Source organism: Sinohyriopsis cumingii, chromosome 7 (genome assembly GCF_028554795.1).
Source record: "Sinohyriopsis cumingii isolate HCF-2022 chromosome 7, ASM2855479v2, whole genome shotgun sequence".
NCBI lineage: Eukaryota > Metazoa > Mollusca > Bivalvia > Unionida > Unionidae > Sinohyriopsis > Sinohyriopsis cumingii.
In genome coordinates this window covers 91,619,700-91,640,872 of record NC_142967.1, presented here as the reverse complement: position 1 = coordinate 91,640,872, position 21,173 = coordinate 91,619,700, and the positions used below count along the sequence as shown (strand labels likewise).

General features: G+C 34.2%; 1 protein-coding gene across 1 annotated transcript in view; it reads left to right on the top strand.

The window, feature by feature from the left end:
• The window catches only part of LOC149795708 (macrophage mannose receptor 1-like), a 41,998-nt gene that overhangs the window by 8,779 nt on the left and 12,046 nt on the right, over window positions 1–21,173 (top strand). Inside the window, exons 5-6 of the mRNA XM_089965593.1 lie at window positions 11,095–11,282; window positions 15,139–15,260. Coding sequence (XP_089821719.1) covers window positions 11,095–11,282; window positions 15,139–15,260 — 310 coding nt within the window. The remainder of the gene's footprint in view (window positions 1–11,094; window positions 11,283–15,138; window positions 15,261–21,173) is intronic.

Here is a 21,173-nt window from a genome sequence, read left to right as displayed (position 1 = left end):
CTGGGCTAGAGTGTATCCCATTAGCAGACACAGTTTGTGTCCTGTTGACCAAGTAGGAATTGAACCACAGTAAGGCTGTATCATGAATGCCAAATACATGCTGGAGACGGAGAAGCAATATATCATGGTATATTGTGTCAAATGCTGCAGACAAATCAGAGAGGGTGAGGATTAATCTTTTCGCTATCCAAAGCAGAGAGGATGTCATTAACTACTTTTAGAAGAGTAGCTTAAGTACTGTGGCAAGGGCGATATGCAGATTGAACATTGCTAAAAAAAACTGTTTGAATTCAGATGAGATACAAACTGGGATAGAACAACATTTTCTAAGATTTTTTATATGAATGGGAGATTAGAAACTGGGTGGTAGTTCTTTAAATCGTTATGGTCGAGTGTTGGTTTCTTCAGCAGAGGCTTTACAATGGCAGTTTTGAAAAATGATGGGAATTCCCCGGATGAGATAGAGGTATTAATAACATCAGTTAGTGAAGGCAATACTGGATCTAAGCACTCAGGCAGCAGTGATGTTGGAATTGGATCAAGTTCACATGACTTTGGTGCACTCTTCATCACGATTGTACGTACAAAATCCATACAGACAGGTTCAAATGCTGCTAATGGTTGCAGCTCAAATTCTGTATCCCAACTGAATGGTGACGACGAGACAGTTGAAATTGTGGTGTCAAGCTTATCTCTAATGGTTTGTACTTTGTTACGGAAGAAATTCGCAAACAGGTCCGGAAGGTCGACCGGAGAGAAGGTAGTTGGAAGTGGTGTAGATTCGTTCCTTGACATTAGCTTGTTAGTAATCTCGAAGAGCTCTTTGCAGCTGAAACTTTCCGTGATATTAGTACTGTAGAGGGCTGATTTCGCTGCTTGGACTATGTTTGTGACGTTTTTCTTAGGAGCTTCATAGATTTGCTTATGAATAGTGAGTCTGGTGGATAGCCAAAGCCTCTCAGCTTTACGGCGGTCTCTTTTAGCAGAGTGAAGCTGGTCCCTAACACTACTATACCATGAAGAACACCTTATTGATACTCTGCACTTGGTGGCTGAGGCATGTTTGTCGAGCAATGAACGCATGCGGTTATCGAGTTGTTTTGCTGCAGCAGGTAAGCAAGTTGTTAGGTTTGCTTGAATATCATGCATTAGTTTGGTTCTATTTATCATACGGAGGTTTCTCTTAGTAGCAAATAAAGGTGGAGGGTAGGGACTGATACGTCAACATGATGTGATCCAAGTTTGTGGGATACCAGGGAGGACCGTGGAATAGTATCACCAGGTCTATGAAGAATCCAGTCTAAGATGTGACCATGTTTATGAGTGGGTTGGTTACCTAACCGTTTGAGGTTGAAAACATTAGTGGAATCTTTGGAATCTATGAGTTTTGATGTGTTTGGGTTTCCGGGACAGGCAAAGTGAAAGTTGAAATGTCCAAGAATAATCAGGTTGCCACCGATCGAATTTCCATACTCCAGGAGATTCGGAAACTGATCCAAAAAGAGAGATAGTCAGCTTGATTTATATACCAGGAGGAATTCGGTATAGGCAGAAAAAATGGACTGACCTTTGTTTCAGTGTGCGTGTGATTTGAACTAGTTCAAAGAACTGTGTGAAGTATGAGATTTAACTCCTCGTTCGTTCATTTCTCTGGTGAGTCTATTTGTAGGAGTTAAAACAACCATATCAACATAGTTTGAAGAACTCTGACTAAATAACTGAATCACACGTGTTGTTTTACCAGAAACTCCCTGTCCATTAAGATAAACATTCTTATGTCTGACGTCAGGGTCATATACCAATGGTGCTGATAATAATTTTGATATTTTATTATTTTTTTAATAAATATTTTTGATTGCAACGTAGGCAGAGTCAGAATAACTATCTTTTCTTGTTTTATTCTCCATTCGCCCCATGATGCATAAGCGCCTATATGTAATTGTTCTAACAATCCTACATATTTGTTATTGATATAAAATGAATCAGTGGTGACTCTAACCAACTTATCAAAAATATGTTTACCATTGATAATAAATTTATCGAAACATACGCAATCATTGAAGATCTTAAATGAGTAAACTGCGGTGACTCACCATCAATATAACTCACAAGTGTACCTAATTTAGTTCCATTTGGCAAAAAAAAAATGTTTCTCGACTTACAAAAAAAAATATATTTCTCTTCGTTGTGTCAGCAATTATAAAATCTAGTTCAGCATCATCTATAATTAATCTTGTACAGTGTCGTTTATGATCATATGACCCTCCTTGCGTATATTTACAATTATTTTTCCACCGAGATCTTTTATTCTGATAATAATATCTATTTTGATAATATTTTTTAGTATATAATTTTCTGTTTTCAGTAGGATTTTTACAATTACGAGTACCATTCACCCTATCAAATTATAAAATCTGACTGATTTTCACAATTGCGAGTACCCTATACCCTATCAAAATATAAAATCTGAATGATTTTCACAATTACAAGTACCATTCAACCTATCAAATTATAAAATCTGACTAATTTTCATGATTTTAAATACCATATACCCTATCGAATTGTAAAATCTGACTGATTTTTGTGATTTTAAGTATCATTTACCTGAAATCTGGACGAGAATCTGTAAAAAAGAAGTTCTGTTATAATATATTTATTTGCTCCTTGACAAAAACAAATATGTGAAATTATTTTTTTCTTCTTCTGTTTTCGATGATATTTTTATTATTTTGAGTAACATTTTGCTGCATCAATTTGACGAACTTGTCTGATAATCTGGTTAAATTTGGGTAATATACTCATCAATTTGAAGAAATTGTCTGATAATCCGGTTTAATTTGGGTAATGTACTCATCAATTTGATGAAATTGTCTGATAATCTGGTTAAATTTGGGTAATATACTCATCAATTTGACGAAATTTAACTGATGATCATTAGAAAGTAAATTATGTTTTGATATATGTATATGTTCCTTGACAATGTCAAAGGTGAAATTATTATTATGTATTTTTTTTCTTCTTCTGTTTTCAGTAGGATCTTAACAAGTTTGAGTATCTTATACTCCGTCAAGTTATAAAATCTGAATGTTTTTCACCATTTTAGGCAACTTTTACCCCATCAAATTATAAAATCTAAATGTTTTTCACCATTTTAGGTAACTTTTACCCCATCAAATTATAAAATGTAACTGAATTTCGTTATTTTAAGTATCATATCCCTCATCAAATTATAAAATCTGAATGTTTTTCACAATTTTAAGTATCATTTACCCAATGACATTATAAAATCTAAATGATTTTTACAATTTTGAGTAGCATTTACCTCAAAACCGAGCAACAATCAGTTAAAATAAAAACTGTTATAATATATTTATTTGTTCCTTGACAAAGTCAGAAGTGAAATTATTATATTATGTAATGTTTTCTTCAGTAGGGTTTTCATAATTTCGAGTACCATTCACGCCATCAAATTACAAAATCTAACTAATTTTCATAATTTTAAATACTATTTACCTGAAATCTGGACGAGAATTAGAAAAGAATAAATTCTGTTATAATATATTTTATTTCCCCTGGATATGAATCAGGATTAAATATCAATCAGGAACGTGAAGACCTATTATCTGACATACAAATTTATATTCAGAATTTCCGGATTGGTCAGTAAGTTTGAAATGTATCTTTGATAATAGCGGATTATGACATCGCAGATAAACCAAATTAATCGGTTCTGGTACAATCGAATATCCAGGACATACTTGAGGTGTAAATATATCTAAAATATGTCCTTGTTGAGCCTGAGTAGATCCTTCATCATTTGCATCACATACAAGATTAACTGCGATCTTTGACGTTATATTTACAATTCCTGGTGAAATATGCCTGCCGCCACCGTACGGATCATTGTTATGTTTGATAATATTTGCTGGTGAGCTTATTTTTTTCCGTGCTTCAAGTATTTTCGGAAAACAATCATCAATGATATCAATGACTGATTTTTTTAGTTCGTTGGTGTAAAATCCTGGTATTACAAATTTTGGTAATTCGGCTTCGGTTATTTTATAATGACTGAGAAACAATTATTTTAATGTTATCGATTTATCAGATTTATTTAAACAAATATTTTCATCACCACTAGCGACTACTGTTTCAACAATATTTTTATTAACAAATTCGAGATCTGATTCAATTTGGTTTAGATGTTTTATTGTTTTAATAATTTGTTGTTTTATATCATCATTATAATGAGAAGAAAACATGTCATAGATCTATATGCAATTTAAAGTGTTCAGACTTAATGTTTTTTGTCGATGATTGGTTCTCTTTCATGATCAATAATATGTACAGTTGTTATTAATTTAGGAAGCCTCATACCATCAGAGGCAGTGAAATATTGTTCGTCACGATAAAACATCCACGGATAAAATAGATGAGATCAATATTCTGGAGGGTTTTTTTAAATTTCGTTAGTAGAAAATTATCAGCGAGTTTCGGTTATGGTGGACCTTGATAAACAGGTGGAATTTTTGTCCATTCTAACACTGTTCGGATTGACGATTGATATATCTCAACGATATAATCGAGAGACTTTATTTCTATCGCAGCTGATAATGTTGGTTTGTAAACAGTGATAGCTATCTTAGACTCTCTTTATAGATTTAATTCTGCGCTGAAATTCATCATTGATTTGTTCAATCTGATAACTACATGTCGGTATACTCTCAACTTGCCAATCGGGAGATCCATTAGGTTTATTTTTATTTGCAAATATCAGTGAATTATTTGCTGGTAATCCACCGAATGATTTTGATCTGATATTTGGCCAGCTGTAATATACTCGTAATTGTGCTAGCCTATTTCTTTCAATGGAATTGCAGTTGGAAAGTTGACACAAAATTCAGGATTAGTTGAGCTTACTGATATCCTGTTAGTTTTTGACGGAGTCGTATTAACAACAATCTGCTGTAATAACTCGTTCGGGGATGACATTCATTTTCTGTAATTTCTAAATCAATTATTATTATTATTATTATTATTATTATTATTATTATTATTATTATTATTATCTGCAATTTCTAAATCAGTAGTGGATTCTATCACGCTCTAAACATCTTTGCAAATTCCAGTCATTTGTGTAAATTCAAATATGATATTATTCCATCGCCGAGATTTGATGATAACAACGAAGATAACTTATAATATGTCAGCGTCGATGCGTGAAGTTTTACTAAATAATCGTGTAATCTCATGTTTGTAGAAGTGCATATCCTTTTTACAATAACATTAAGAAAACCAGCAATTAAACTCGTGGCTGATAAACAAATTGTTACAACTGCCGGCGATGTCAATGTTATTGTTGATAATACTACGCCAGTTACAGCAATAACAGCAGATGCGGAATAAACAATTGTATCAACAACAACTACACGTCTGTGATATTTTTTTTTTACTTTTGCTGTATATTCATCAACAATATCTTTTAGTACCTTTTTCCATTCACGTGCTTGATTAAATCTAAAACGTTGAACATCTGTTGGCTTGCCCATTATATTTTAATTAAGTAATCAATTGAGGTGTTTCAGCGACAAATTCAAGACACCACCAGTAAGACGCTGCGGTTAACTTTTTATCAGATGATTCGTCTCCTTTATTTAGCACAAAAGACAGTTCCAAAAAAAAATATCGGTTGAATGACACCAAGGTTACGTGGTAAATATACTAAATTTTCGACCGCTGAACACGGACAGCCTACACATACCACTTATTACCGCGGTATGTTTGATAGTGTTATTTTGCTGTGACCATGTTGATGATCCTGATGACACTGTGTATACCACGTTGATGATCTGCTTGTGAGGAAATTTAATCAGATTAAGTTTGTTAACGATATCAGGAATTCCACTGATAACATCTTCTAGTTTTATTTTCTAATATCATCGATATTATTCTGCGCTATCGTGATTAGCTCTGAAAATGATTTAAGATCTCTGATAACACCTAATCGCTTATTAATCGTTTCAATGTCTGACATAGCTGTTTAAATATCGCCGAGTTTTTTGTTACTTTCATAGAGATTAATACTGGTAACTACGTGTTTTCCAAATAAATCATCAGCAATTCCATTTATTCTTTTGCGATAATTCAAAATGTGTTCACATGAGTATTATAATCAGATATAAATGTGGCCATTTCATTATTAATTGAAACTAACGAGTTTCTACTGTCGATGTATTTCTTTGTTACAGCGTCATTGTCTGATTCTGGCTCTCCAAGATCAATAATTTTATTATTAGCCATACTGAGATAACCAGTCATTGTATCACCGGTGGATCGTGAACGATTAGCAACACTTATAATTTCATTTCTGATAGTTGCGATTAATACATTTGAGTCTCTGATTCTACCGCCGTCAGTAAATACTGGAATGTTATACGTGGTAGCACCGAGAACTCTACGAATTATGTCGACCCACTAATGTTACTCGTTTTTAAAAGACCGTATATATCCTGAAAAAAAACAACTTCATCCAGGTCAACTCCAGAGAGGTTCATAAGTTCAGCAAGATCATCTCTAGTAGCCTAATTCGACAAATCAATATCATATATTTTCTTTTTGATAGAAGATCTTCCATAAATATCAACCATTCTATAATTAGCAATTATTTAAAAAAAAGAAATCATTTACGCATGTACAACTTTATGAGGTGAATCGGAAGATTTCGATTTAGCGTCGAGTACAGCAGTTACTTCACGGCCACATATTGGCGGATAGGTTATTTTCTGTGTTGGTAACGTTGAATACCAGACTGGAATATTCTGAAGATGAGTGCTTTGCAATCTGCCGACATATTTTAAAAAACTCTTTTGGAGGTGCCGATCCCACACGAATTGAAATAAAAAATTCCATGTGGATAAATCGCGTATGCAACATAATGAGTACCTGGACCAGAACTTGCATAGAGATTAATGATCCCGGTTTCAATTTTGTTTCGTTGTTTTGGTAATTGATCACACATAAAAACACTTCTGCAATTTTTTACATTTAATTTTTTAGCTGTATCAAGTAAATCAAAATTCGACATAGAAAGAATCAGCGAAGTGTCTTTGGAAGTCTCAGACCTTTTCCGTGCCAGTGAGGGGTTCCTGGTAATCTTAGACCCTTTCCCTTTTTCAGAAGTCTTTATTCCTTTACCTGTTGCTTTCTTTAATGCCATTCCAGCAGCAGTTTCAACAGCACAAAGTGCAGTTTCTTTTGCAACAAATCAATCCTCAGCCTCTGTTAACGATGATATAGCTGCAAGAAATGGAAATACACCGCTAGTCTTGATTTAATCCTTAATGGCACTCACAGACAGATTAAGTTTAACGTCTGTTTTTGGTTGTTTGGTGTCACTCAAATGCCTGAGTTGACGTTCTGACAATGATAGTATATTTTGACTACCTGGATCTGATCTTTTTTAGAGATATTGTTATTCCACATTTCTTTGCTGATTTTGATTGAAGCCTTTTAATCTGACTAGGGGTCAGACTGACACTAAAATGATAATATGACATTATAAATATCATGAGCGATTTAATTACATGTTTTCTACTGGAGCATCAATGATTCTCATTTGTCCACTAACACCTTCAAGTAACATTGTTTAGTCTGAGAGGATAATAGCAATTGCTCTATAACAAAAAGCGGGCAGTCGAGCTACACGAGGTCGGAAGTGTATATCAACGACTAATTGCCTAAACAAATCTAAATGTTCCAATGAAAATAATAGAGCGTTGTGAAATCCCGCTGAGATATTTGCAAACCAGAATCATCATTCTGATTACGCCCCATAAATGTCATCAACCAATGATAAGCACGTGCAATATGATTTTGATAAAACTTTAGCAAAAACTTCTTCAGAAGGTTCTTGATGTCCATTTATCCTCAAAGAAACCTCACTAACCCCAAGCGTGCCAAATAACATTGGATTTCTTTTCTGCGAATCTACTCTGGCATTTTCCTGAAACGCGATGAATATATGTGGTGGTGCTGACACTCCATGCTGTGATGCTATATGCCATGTGGATAACCCAGCGGCATTACTTTGAATACTGTCTGTGGTCATTGTCAACCATGATAATGGTGATTTACCACCTTGACCCATGAAAAATAACAATTGTTGCTCTTCGTCGATCGATGGAGTCATTACTGGCATTCACAGCGACGCTAATGCTGCATGCGTCTTCGATAATAAAGTCGGATGTGTCAAAAAGAACATGGCGTTTTTTAGCAGCGCACTTTATCTCATCGATGGAAACGAAATCGAAGCCTGCTGGGACTAAGTGTCATTGCTACAACAATTCTCGGACTCGGCAGAGAAGGTGCCGATTATGCAAGATCCGCTGGCACGTCTATCATGTTCAATAAAGACAATAAACACACATACAGATCATATCCCGAATATCTTTAGTCTACTAGGCTTCTTTCTTGGACCCATATCCTGCAAGTATGCCTTCCAGACCCGATACTAGCGGCGGCCCTACACTGTTTTGCGCTAACCCGAAATTAAACCTTGTCCTTGTAATGGGACGATGACAGATTAACGACTGAGCGAAGATTTTATGCATATTTCCTCTCTCACAGATATTTTATTATTTATTTTTGTGGTCAAAGGCACAGTCATGTTAACTTGTAAGAACCACGTAAACGATACATTTTGCTAGTGCCACTGCCGACGGTAAAGCTAAGTTATCCAAACTTAAGCTTTGGATACCTTCAACGAGTTCCTAGTCAGCCATAGACGAACTTTTGACAGCACTTATCGGGTCTAGCAGGACATCTTTTTCATTCCTAGCAATGATCACACACTCAAGGCAAAGCAAACGCTTTTGTAGGAGAATTCTAATGGCAAATAAGTACTCAACGAGGTATTAGCGCACCACGGCACACATTTATAGCATATCATTTCCTGGCAAATATAAACATCCAAATGTTAAGTTGGATGCTATTTTCACCACTAGTAGTGACTGAGGTCTCGCTTAGTCTAAAAGGTCACCATGAATCCACCCAAGATATTTTACTTAGTCCCGCGTGTGTATCACCGGTAGTTGAAATATCTGGAGTGAGACCAAAACATTGACATAGACTTGAAGAGTTTCCAACAAGATTTCACTAAAACGCACCCTAGATTTTACTTTTCTTTCGTGCATCTGTACCTGGCAAAGCAGTCCGTGTTGAACATGTACTTCAGAGCATTCGTATGACAACCCGGTAACACTGAGTATATCTGTATTGCATAATTCTCTCAGACAAGACTTTGTTGCTGTAGGGTTTGAGGTGAAGAATTTCGTAATCAAACCTGTAATGTTTTTAAAAAAATGTCAAGTCTGTGTAAACATGTCCCGTTGAGCCGACATCAACTAAAAATATATCAGCCGCTATAAGAAACGACCAAATTTTCATTTGAAACTTTGACGGAACAACTAATCCGGGACCACTGCAATGATGTTGACATCAACGCAGGTGCAACCGTTTGAACAAGCTAAATTTCAACGCCACGGGATAGCTATTAATTTATCAGCGGCCTGAGTTACCACGATAAAACATGACACTGGAATATTGCTGTTCCAGGCAGCCATTCCTCGCAGCTTCTCTCTGCGACACAATGTAGACTCAATACAGTTACTAAGCTGTAATCGCTAAATATTAGTTATCATGACTGAGTTCGAGATCATGTAGGCAGAAATAGAAAGCCACCGGCAACTCCTAGCAGAACCAAAACATCAAAAGTATATAAATGCCATGAAAATAAGCATACCTTAAACTGTAGACTGTTGTACAAAATAGAAAGCCTGCATGGTTTAATTCCTGCAAACGAAATTCAAAAACTATACGGAATCATCTCAATAAAATTATATCAAATATGAAACGCTCTCAAATATTGCCCTGCTCTCAAACAACTGGTATAATCTAGAAAGAACTACAGCCTATTGTTGATTGTATTAAGTGCATAACAATCCGATATTGACAAAACACCATTACTGAATATATCTGAATACTGTTGGCTATATTCAGTGATCTGCACGAGAATATAACATCAGTGGATAAAAAACAATAGTTGAAAATTACAAATATGTTACGAAACCATTACAAAATCTGTTAACATTTGCAATGCTTTCAACTGTAGGCGGAGGCTTAACTACCAAGATCATAAGGCATTTTATGGAAAACGATCAAGGCAAACGATTGACAGAAATTGTTGGGTGAAGTTAAAGATGATATCGAGGAATACTGGATAAGGCAACTCAAGCCAGCTTGTTTGACCGTCTTTGTACTGTGTTATGTTGTATCCGATCGGTTTGTTCACCGCCTGAGAGTAGATGCGGAATATGTAGTACTCACGCCGTATCTGCGTTGCATCCGCACCTGTACCTGGCACATCAACGGACAATCGTAGAGATGTGTATGTTAATCGTGGGCGTATATGAACTTGTGCGTTGTGCTTTTACTTGTGTATTGTACTAGTACTTGCCACAACGACTGACGTGTAAATAACAGTTTTGTTGGCTATTGTTCTAGGCAGAAGTCTTCTACCCCCCTCCCCCAATGACTTTCCTCTTGCAAATGCGCCTGTTGGAAAAACATTCACGCTTGTTCACATTATGTTAGGACAAAGTCATTAAGGGTAGAAGGCTTTAATCCAGATCAGTAAAAAGAAAAATACAAAGTCGCTCTCATCATGCTACTGAAATGGTAGTTGACAGTTATGGGTGGAATTTGTGTGGTTGTTGGAAGTGTGACGCAGCCGTTTGCGAATTTAGAACCTTCATTTATTGATAGTAGTATGGTTTTAATGTAATGATGTAACGAAATAAAGTTCTTGTACAATAGTGAATATTGAAAAGATGTATGCAAGAAAGAGAAGAGCTGATTGCTAGTGTTTGTTGTGGTCAGTATGGTGAAATGCAGTCTGTTTGTATATGGGAACAAAAATAATCATATTGTTATTATTTATATATTTACTAAATGAAATCTCATTGAAATGGAATTTTATATATAAATCTCAGACTGACAATTTCTTTCCTATTTTACTTTCTTATTTATTTATTTTCGCAGGAGGTAATTGTGTTGGTCAGGCGTGGCTGAGCAGCAAAACAAATGCGAAGTGCTACTGGATATCAAATACCACGCTACCCATTCAGATGCTGACGTGGGATCAGGCAAGAACCAAATGTGGCCAGCAAGCCACACAAGACGGATACAGCAAAGGGGACCTTGTCTCTGTCGACGATGACGATGATCAGGTATGTTAGTCTTAGTGTTACATACATTTGATTTAAATTATATTTGATTTAATTCGTGTTTGATTTGATTTGATTGTTTGTGGGTTTTTGAATCTTTTTATATTCTTTTCATGTCAATGTAATGTAATTTTGTTTACTAGAAATTTGATATTTTCTAAAAAATTCAGTTTGACCTGAATCTTACCATAAATATCTAATAATAGAAGCACTGTTTCTATTTTTGACTTAGTTCCATTTCTTGTTTGAGGGTCAAGTAAACAACTTTTATTCTCGGAGTAAAATGATTGATTCTTATCAAGGATATACAGGGGCCACATGATTTTTATATATAAACATGATCACGTGATCCTCTATTTCACAATTAGGCATTTCCAAAATTGCGAAATACTTAGTATTAATGGCGATGTTTAAGAAGAAATCTCGGAATTTTGGGGCTTTTAAACGCTTGATGTCAAGTTGTTATTCTTCTGTTGTGACCAGTCTTGAATTTATGACTTTTTTCAGTTTTCTTTTAATTTTTCCGATTCTAAAAGGTTAATTCTTTTCTCTAGAAATATTTTGTGCTCATACAGAATTCTTGAACAAAGACATTTCTTAAAAATTTTATTTGAATTTCCAAAACCGGAGGATTAATTATTGTGTTTCTACAAGGAACTGTAGACTTCAACACAGTACAGGTTACAGCATACGTCATCGCCTTCCTTCTTGGATTCTTCGTCGGGACTCGAACATTTTTATTAGGACTTCTAAAATATTATTGGTGGATTATTCATGGATTGTTTTGGGATTTGATCCTCGAAACTGTATGTTATTTTTTCTATTTTTTACAATATTTTTCCAGGGAAAGAAATTATTTTATTATATGCTCATTTCTTCTCCGTTAACTTTTCATTGTCAGAATCATTCAATATTTAACGATACTGAACTTGCGCTCAACTTCATATTACACTCATAAAGTAACTACTTTATATTGTAAACAAACAATGGACGCAGACGCTAACACTTTTGATTTGTAAACAAATCATGTACACTCGCGTAGTAGGCGCTTTACATTTTGGTTGATTAAATTTGTTTTTGAATGAAATAAAGCAGATATTTCGTGGACTGCTACATGCCAGCTGCTTTGACACATTCCGCGTTAACGTGTTTTGAAACAATGCTTCGGATTTAGGTTAGCTGTACAGTATACACCAGAAAGGGTCCTTACAAATAACGTGCAAGTGACAAGGCATAAACTTTTTTCAGCTGATAATAAGAATGGCAAAAAATATGCTTACAGTTCTACATCCTGAATTTCCTCAAAATGTACTTTCTAAGTTCTGCAAATCAGAATTACATGAACCATGTCATACGTTCTCAATCTTGATTACACATTTCAAAATTGTACTGTAATTTCGAATATAAGTGCAATTACATCCTCCTTACTGCACTCAAAATGAAATAAGCATTAAATTCCATAGCGTCTTTTTGATAATTTCAATTAAAAGACTTCTTATTTTTCCCACATTATGATTTCAAACATTCAGTGACAGAAACAGAAACACATTTGCAGATGACAACACGCTTCGCACTCGCTTCTTCAATCCGATCTATTTCATGTGGAATTGTCACATATAAATCCAGTCCATAATCACAAAATTTCTTAGAATCGACACAAAAACTAGAATCTATTCATTCCAGATCAAATCGAAAAGTGGTTGTAATGCTCATTCATTCCCAATATGACTCCATTTTTAAATTTTAACTAGACACGCCATTTTGTTTCGAAAGTTATGTCTAGCGCGCGACTAAGTTTAAATTTATCTGGACGGAGTTATGTGCGCAGTAATAATGTTGTTATTGTGCAATGATGAATCTGCGCTTGTATATTTAGTTTGGAGTACGGCATACATTCAATTACTTTGATTCTTGTAGTGTATTTTGTTATTATAATTAAGCATTAGATAGAATACGAAAATGAGCATATAATTAAAAGGTTACTGCATTTGTATGGGAAAATATGAACTGGTTTTGTCGGATGGATGTACTGCACTCGCAGTATTCCATCCGAAAAACTCGTTCATATTTTCACATACAAATGCAGTAACCTATAAATATTTTTCAAATCTTGTTGTTTTCACTCTTTCTTGTGTTACTGTTTATTCGAGCCTAAACACGTAACATAAGACTTTTAGTCGGGTACGCTGGTCCAGAGCACAATCTTCGAGGGCTGGGTTGGAGAACCAGAACACCAGTGCACCAGGCCATAATTACTTTGATGGTTTTTCATCGTAACTTATTTGCAAAAATCTTTTTATTTATAGTGAATGAAGTTCTCGTTATGAAGGCACTGACTCTATTTCTCAGTCTTTCTTCTGTATAAGAGAAAAAAGTAATGAAATCTGTCACAATCATCCTCGTGGCATCTTGAAACACCAGATAAACCCAATTATAAACAATGAGAAAGTCTATGCTTTAACAATTTCTTCGTAAATATTGGGACAAAATTTATTAGCGTGCTTTCGTGTTTCATGTTTAATGCAGTGTTGAAGCAGACAATGAAACATGTACCAGATTACACATAAATATATGATTTTTAGGATAGGGATGAAAGTTAAAGTTTTCGGGTACGAAAGCTTAGTAGAAGTCCAATATGCTTGTTAATGCCATTTTGTTGTTACGTCAGTGTTCAAAACAATTTCATTTTGCACACACACACATACACACAGAGACACACACATTATATATTAATTGAGAGAAAACAATTATTTTAGTCATTTGGGTTTATGACGTTTATATTTTAATTCTTTAAAATTCAGTTACATGCTTGTGTTATAGTAAAAGTATATGTACAATACGAAAACTTTGATTCATAAATCAATGTTGATTACCAAGTTGAAGTCAACAATTAATTTGGTTAAGTACACATGCGTTCATTTTTATAAAGGTCACGAAAATATCACATGATACTAGGAGCGCATTTGTTTGCAGAGATATTATGCACGCCCTAGTTGTTGATTGGCTCATTAATCTGAGAATGTCAGAACATAACTATTAAGTATTCCACAATTTAATGATTTAAATGTTCAAGAATCTTACTGGTGATTCAGACTGTGTTGATTTGGTGCAGACATATAGAAGAGTATTAAATCAGCACATTAAGGAATTTGCAAGTTTTAAAAGAGTCGTAAGAGGAAATCGTGATTTATTTCTGATATGTTCGTTGGGCTAGCAGGGTGAAAAAATTCATTTTAAAACAGACAGTACCCAGAGGATAGTTTACGAATTAACATGAATTTAATAGTACAGTTTAGGATTCAATTCTAGAAATTCATACACTGTAAGCTATTTTCAATTCTTTCACATTATTTGATTTTATATTTTAGAGAAATAAATTTATATTTTGGAATAAATCAATTTTGTCAAAATCTTTTCACTTTTAGTAAATCGATTACAGGATAGGTACTCGACGTTGATCAAAATTCATTTCTGCTGATTTGGACTTAAAGCTATTTGACAAGATCTCATATGGATAAATTAATCGATGTAAATTAATCGATGTAAATCACTCATTGATTGATCAATTAGTTTGATGATCAATAATGTTTATCTGATTCATGTCACTGGCTTGATTTGAATCCCTGAAACATAATATGGAGATTGTGTTATATCCCAAAGGGTGACGCATTAAAAAAAGAAGTAGTGCTAAGGGGTCGAATTGCGTTTCCTAAACAAATTTCATGGAGTCGCTCGATTCACGGGAATGCCGGAATTCCTAAAGACAGTGGATAATATATTACAATATAAAATACTTATTTTTGATATTTTGAAAGACAAAATTCTAAAATCAATACTTCATATATGTTTCTTATTGCAGACGTTCCTTTTGGGAGAATTGCCCTTTTTGACTCAGAGCACAAAGCTATACTGGACAGGCTTATACTATGCGAATTCCCAGTGGAACTGGGTCAACGGACAGCCGGTGAACATGAAATATTTGTGAGTAAACTTAATTTAAACCAGATGTCACTTTATGTATATATTTTTAAAAAAAACAAGCATGCGTGTCTCTTGTACCAAACTTTTATTTTTGTTAAAGCTGCAGTGTCTGTATATTTCATAAATTTAGAAAAACTGGCTGAAATCTATACATTCTATTTGAATAGCCCGAGTCAGTCTGTCATAAAGTTTAAATAACAATGGTTTACAAATAAATGATTTTCAAGCCAATTTAGTCTCACAAAATTTTCAGATTTTTCAATATACATTTATTATGGGATTTCAAAATATGCAAATTGTTCAATGAATAGCGGAAAACAAACGTGAATACATCGGCAGCAACCATAGGCTCTGTGTGTGTGTGTGTGTGTGTGTGTGCGTGAAAAAAACATGATTTCACTTCAAAATGATCGTTTATAGATTTCTTTACTTTTGAAGGTAGAATTGGTGGTGATGCATATTTATGAATTCAGCTAGTTCATGCAAAGATATACAACTTCACTATAAAGGCGGTTCCAGCCTCATTGATAGTAATCAGTCCCATTACAGCGTTATTGTCATCGATCAAAAGTTGTGTAAGTTTCAGTTTATTAGAACTAAAAGAGACTGAGTTAGTTTTATGAAGAAAAATAATAACAAAAAATACGGACATTCCAGAGGATGACACTTTAAAAAGACTTGATCTGTGGACATGAATCAACGACAAATTTTACGCACTTACTATGTTTCTACGTTTCGTCCAAGAACCACAGCTCGACTTGCTATGTCTATCTTGTTTTGCGAGTTGATCGTCAATTTAAATGTTAAACATTACAACAACGAATAAGAAAACCGCATATGCTGCTATGCTATAACTACTAGCGGATCCAGATGTATCAACGGTATGGAGGAGGAGGGCGCAAACGAGTAGGCAAGGGGTCTTCGGGATGCATCCCAATTTTATTCACCCGTGGAAGAATTGTTCATGAAAAATATTTAGGAAGAAAGAAAGACTTATATTATCTTATGCAGAATGTTCAAATAGTTCATTTATCATATTCCGGCCTAGTGTTCCCAGTGCTTGTTGGTCGTATGGGGATCCTGCAATTATTGTTGCAACTATGGAGCTAGCTGTATAAGAAATGTCACCATTGAAGAAAATGACCACAAAGGCTTGAGTTATCATGACAAAGTTTAGTTTATAGACCGTTCTGTTACTTGCAAAAGTGTTTAGTTACACCACTGTGAATTATTTACCTGTTGCAACATTGTAACGAAACCAAAAATACAGCTTTAAGAAAGGATTAATGACTGTTACTCAGTACATAAATACACTGGACAGTTTTTCTATCACTCGCTATGAAATCTGGGAGATTACATGAAAAATGGTTCAATTGCAGCTTTTTGTTTAATTTGAAAAATAATCTTATAGAAATTTAATAATTTCAATAACAGTACCTCAAAAGAAAATAATGAAGCCAATGAAAGGTTTCCAGGCGATTACGACCTGCCTTGAATCGACAACGCACTTTCTGTTGCAGAAAACCCTCGTGGTCTCAATAACTGGGTCAGACTGAATAATTTCACACATCTACATATCCGTTTCATTATGCATTTGGTAAGATGAGTCTGTGATCTTCAATCGGAGCAAATCTACTGAATTTGTCAAACTTGTTCCCATTTTATTTAACGACAGTTGGTGACAGGGTATTTTTTCCTAAACTCTTCTATAAAGTGATGAAAGAATGCACGCCAAACCATAGATGTTTAAGTGATTTTAGACTGCATGAACGATTTTTTCTCTTAATCGTTTTTAAGAATGAAACCGATGCAGTTAGCAGTTCATTGCCTGTCAAATGCAGCAAAGGCTGTCATATGTAGTATATATATATATATATATATATATATATATATATATATATATATATATATATATATATGACAGCCCATAGGCATAACACATCAGGTGGTAAGCAGAACGCCAAAGCAGAGAAAACGTGACAGTAGAATTCGCTTCAAGTAATGTAGGCGAAGCATCTGTGCCATATGTATGTATCACAGGATCAAGGTCAAGGCACCCTTCATTTGATTAAACAAAAATATGCTTTATTTGTGAAGAAAAGTGTAACCCTAAGCAGATGAAGATACAGATTTTATTCCATCTTTAATTTGAAGAGAATTATAGGAATACTTCATTTATTGACATTTCTAAAATGTTTATTAAATATATTAGATACTTAAGACTTGGGTTTCTGTTACACGTCAAATTCACGTGACATTCGGTTGATTTGAAAATAGACCTAATAGCATCTTAATAGCAAATCCCAACAAATAAGGTTATAATGTCTATTGTCTATTGTCACACAATTTGTGTTCAAACTGACATGCCAGTTTTGAAAGTCTGTACGAATTTTCGCACAGGAGGTGTTACGTGACAGTTTTAATGTGCGTATAAATGCTTGAATCACCATATAGGAACACCACCCCCACCCCGAGATATTACAAATCCGAGATGTACGAAGGTTAAAAGAGCTGCTGAGTTGAATGGTAAGCCAGTTGTCTGCTGTACCAGCTTGAATGACAGTGTGTGTATCAGTGCGAAAATGCCGGTTGTTATGTTAGCAGCACGTGCTGAAATAATAAAGTCCTGTATAAAGTAAATATGAAAACCATCCCAGACACACAACTATTGTTTTCTAATTCTTTCAGTTAAAACAAACCAATGATGTTTCTAACTCGAACTCGTACATATTATTCTTTTTTCTTTTAACTTGATATCAATGTCAAGTTAGATGACACATACATGTCATGCATAGATATGGAGAAAATATTTCATTTTTTTTACATCAGACAAGAAAAGCATGCTCTTTTCGACAACTTTTTTTGCATCACATGAAGAAAAGAAGCTTAAAATTGTTTAGATGTGTATTTTGAAGGTATTATGTGAACATAGATAAAGTATACTGGAAGTTTTATAAAAGAAATAACAGAGCATGCATAGTCCTACTCAATTTACTCAATTGCAAAAATAGGTGCATGTGTATATATATGTGTGTGTGTGTGTGTGTGTGTGCTTAGGACTATTAAATTTGGTACAATAACCATCAATTGTCAAACGTTTCCTACTTACAGTTTCTATAATCACTATATTTATCTACATTAAAATTAAAAGCAACCAATTTTTTAAGCTCAGACAAAATGGTCCTGTCTCTTTGAAATCAACTTTTATAGATAGAATTACGAAATAAATTAGATTATGAGCTTTTGTAACTGGAAAAGCTATGACATTAATAGTAATAGAAAATCTTTTCAAACTATCAAACCTATCCTCATATAAAAAAATACATTAAACAAATTTTATGCCTTCCTGAAATCATGTTTTATAATAAACACTTTTTCCTTCGATTGCAATATAATGGTTAAACCATATTTGCGTTTCTAAAATAATGTTCATCTGTGACCATTTTGAATAATCAAGTCAGTTCTAAGCATCCTTCCAAGACGTCTTTCCCAACAAATGATTAGGATCTTTTGCACTGAGTTACAAAATCTGTTCCAAAAAATAAAATTACTAATATTTGATGCAGAAATTTGTAACAAACTGTTTATTTACACTGATCAGACAATATTCTTTTACGATATATTTAATCTTCACTCATAATAATCCTTCACGACTGTATTTCTTTTGATTTTGTCCTTTGATCCATGCTTACAACTTGTAAAAAGAGTGTATTTTGTTCACTAAGAACCTGTTTAGATCGATTTGGCTGCGACAATAAAAGATGGATAATTTTAGAAATAGCTAACCTAAGTGTTTTTTCCAAGCGAGTTGAATGCATTTAACCTAAGATAGCAAATTAAGTACAACTCATTAAGGTGACGCTCTACAGTTTCGTATTTTGCATAGGTTAGAATTTTAAAGAAAAGATTTTTCCCGGCTTTCCTCACTAGTTATACTGGCTTTTTAAAAAGACCTTGTATATCTTAGGTATACTTCAAAGAACCTTTAATTCCCTTTATTTTGGTATATGATTGATGGGTGTAATATGGGTTATAGAGAATACAGTTTGGCCTTACCCCAGATATGCACCTTTCAAAAAGTGCTAGCTCTACTTGGTCATTTTCACTACCTGAACTTCAGAGGTAAATTGATTAAAAAAGAAACGATAACTTTTTTTTAACTTTTTATATATATTTGGTAATTCGTTTATTGCACTTTCAGAAGCTGGTATTGTCTAGTCTGGCAAAATTCATTTTCCCTATTTTAATAGCTGCTATGGATAGTGTACTTAAGACTAATTCAAACTGATTTTTTAGCACAAGGGAGCAGTCATTTTAATTAGCAGTGTGCTTAGATCATGTACAATTCCCAAAAGTGCAATATACAAAGAAATATCATCCACATTACATTAAAGCAGCATAGGGATACGCCAACATTCTCTCCACCATGCATGTCTTAAATGCAAACAACTTCACCTTACATACGGCACTCTCTCAAAAGTACATAATAACTGGTGAGCACCCCCTAAGGTGTATATTCTGGGCTATTTCTCGCTGCTACCTGCTTTACTTCTGATGGACACTATTTTTGTTTAGTACTTACTAAGTCCATAACGTTTGGAATATAAACATAAAAGAAGTTAAGAAAACATTAGAGGTTACTCCAAACCATTAAGAACACGTGACATCTCATCTGAATACTGAACAAGAATATAGGTTATATTATCTGTCATGTTTTTATTTTTTTCGTATCATGCGGGCTAAAATCTCTGCACACAAGTCGAAAATGTATATCAGAGTGGAACCATTTCTTCCGATACAAAACTGGGTAGAGACTTGATCATTACGCAAGATTTGATGTTTCGATAAAAAAAAAAAAAAAACTTTTATCCAAATTGTTATTCTTTCTTACAATATAAAACACACAACTTTAGAAATAAATGACTAACCAAGTGAGTCAAATGCTTTTTCAAACACAATAAAAAAAGGTCTTGGAATATCGTGCATTGTGGTGTAAATTATTCACTCATATCAGTTTCTTTATATTCTCTCCAATGCATCATCCTTTTATAAACATTGTTTGATCTTTAAGTGCAATTGTCGGAAGCACAAATTTAATCGTACTTACAATACATGCAGAAGAAACTTACAGAGTACCTAGTACATACTTATCTTTCGTATATGAATATGCATACTACATGTGTTTAAGTATTAATTGGTTCCTCATACACTTCAGATTTGACATTTTGCTCAATTTCGTCTTCGATATACGTTTCTCAATTAACGTTTTGATTCAATTTCGCATTGACTAATTGAGTTGAATGTATATCAATGACCACGTGTACAGGTATACTAAACGATAGAGTACTAAACGATAGAGTATCATACATGTGTACAGGTGTACTAAACAATAGAGTATCATACATGTGTACAGGTATACAAAACGATAGATTATCATACTTGTGATAATCTACCAATTATATATTCATAATGCAAATTTTGTTATATTTAAATCAGTGCATAATTTTATCAAGGAATCTGAAATATTTTCATAATCTTGATGCTAATGCATGTTTTCAGATGTTTTCGGTCAAATGTCAGACGCCATCTGCTGCCATAATGGGGCATTTATTTATTGCATCTTACATATGGTAAAAGCTTTTGTGGAAGTTTACCTGTGCTAAATTGTAGCTTCCATAATATTTTTATCGGTATGATACTCATTAGCAACAGGCGGCCCGTCTATAGGCAAATTAGGCAACTGTCTAGGGCGCCAAGTTAAATGGGACGAAAATTTCAGGAGAAATTATCGGGGTTGGGAGCGGTTCCCGATTACATGGTTCGTCTAGGGCGCCAGTTGCTGGCATATATTCTATGAAAAGACCTGATTTAGATATTACAAGTCTGTAATACTAAAATATGCATCTCGTAACC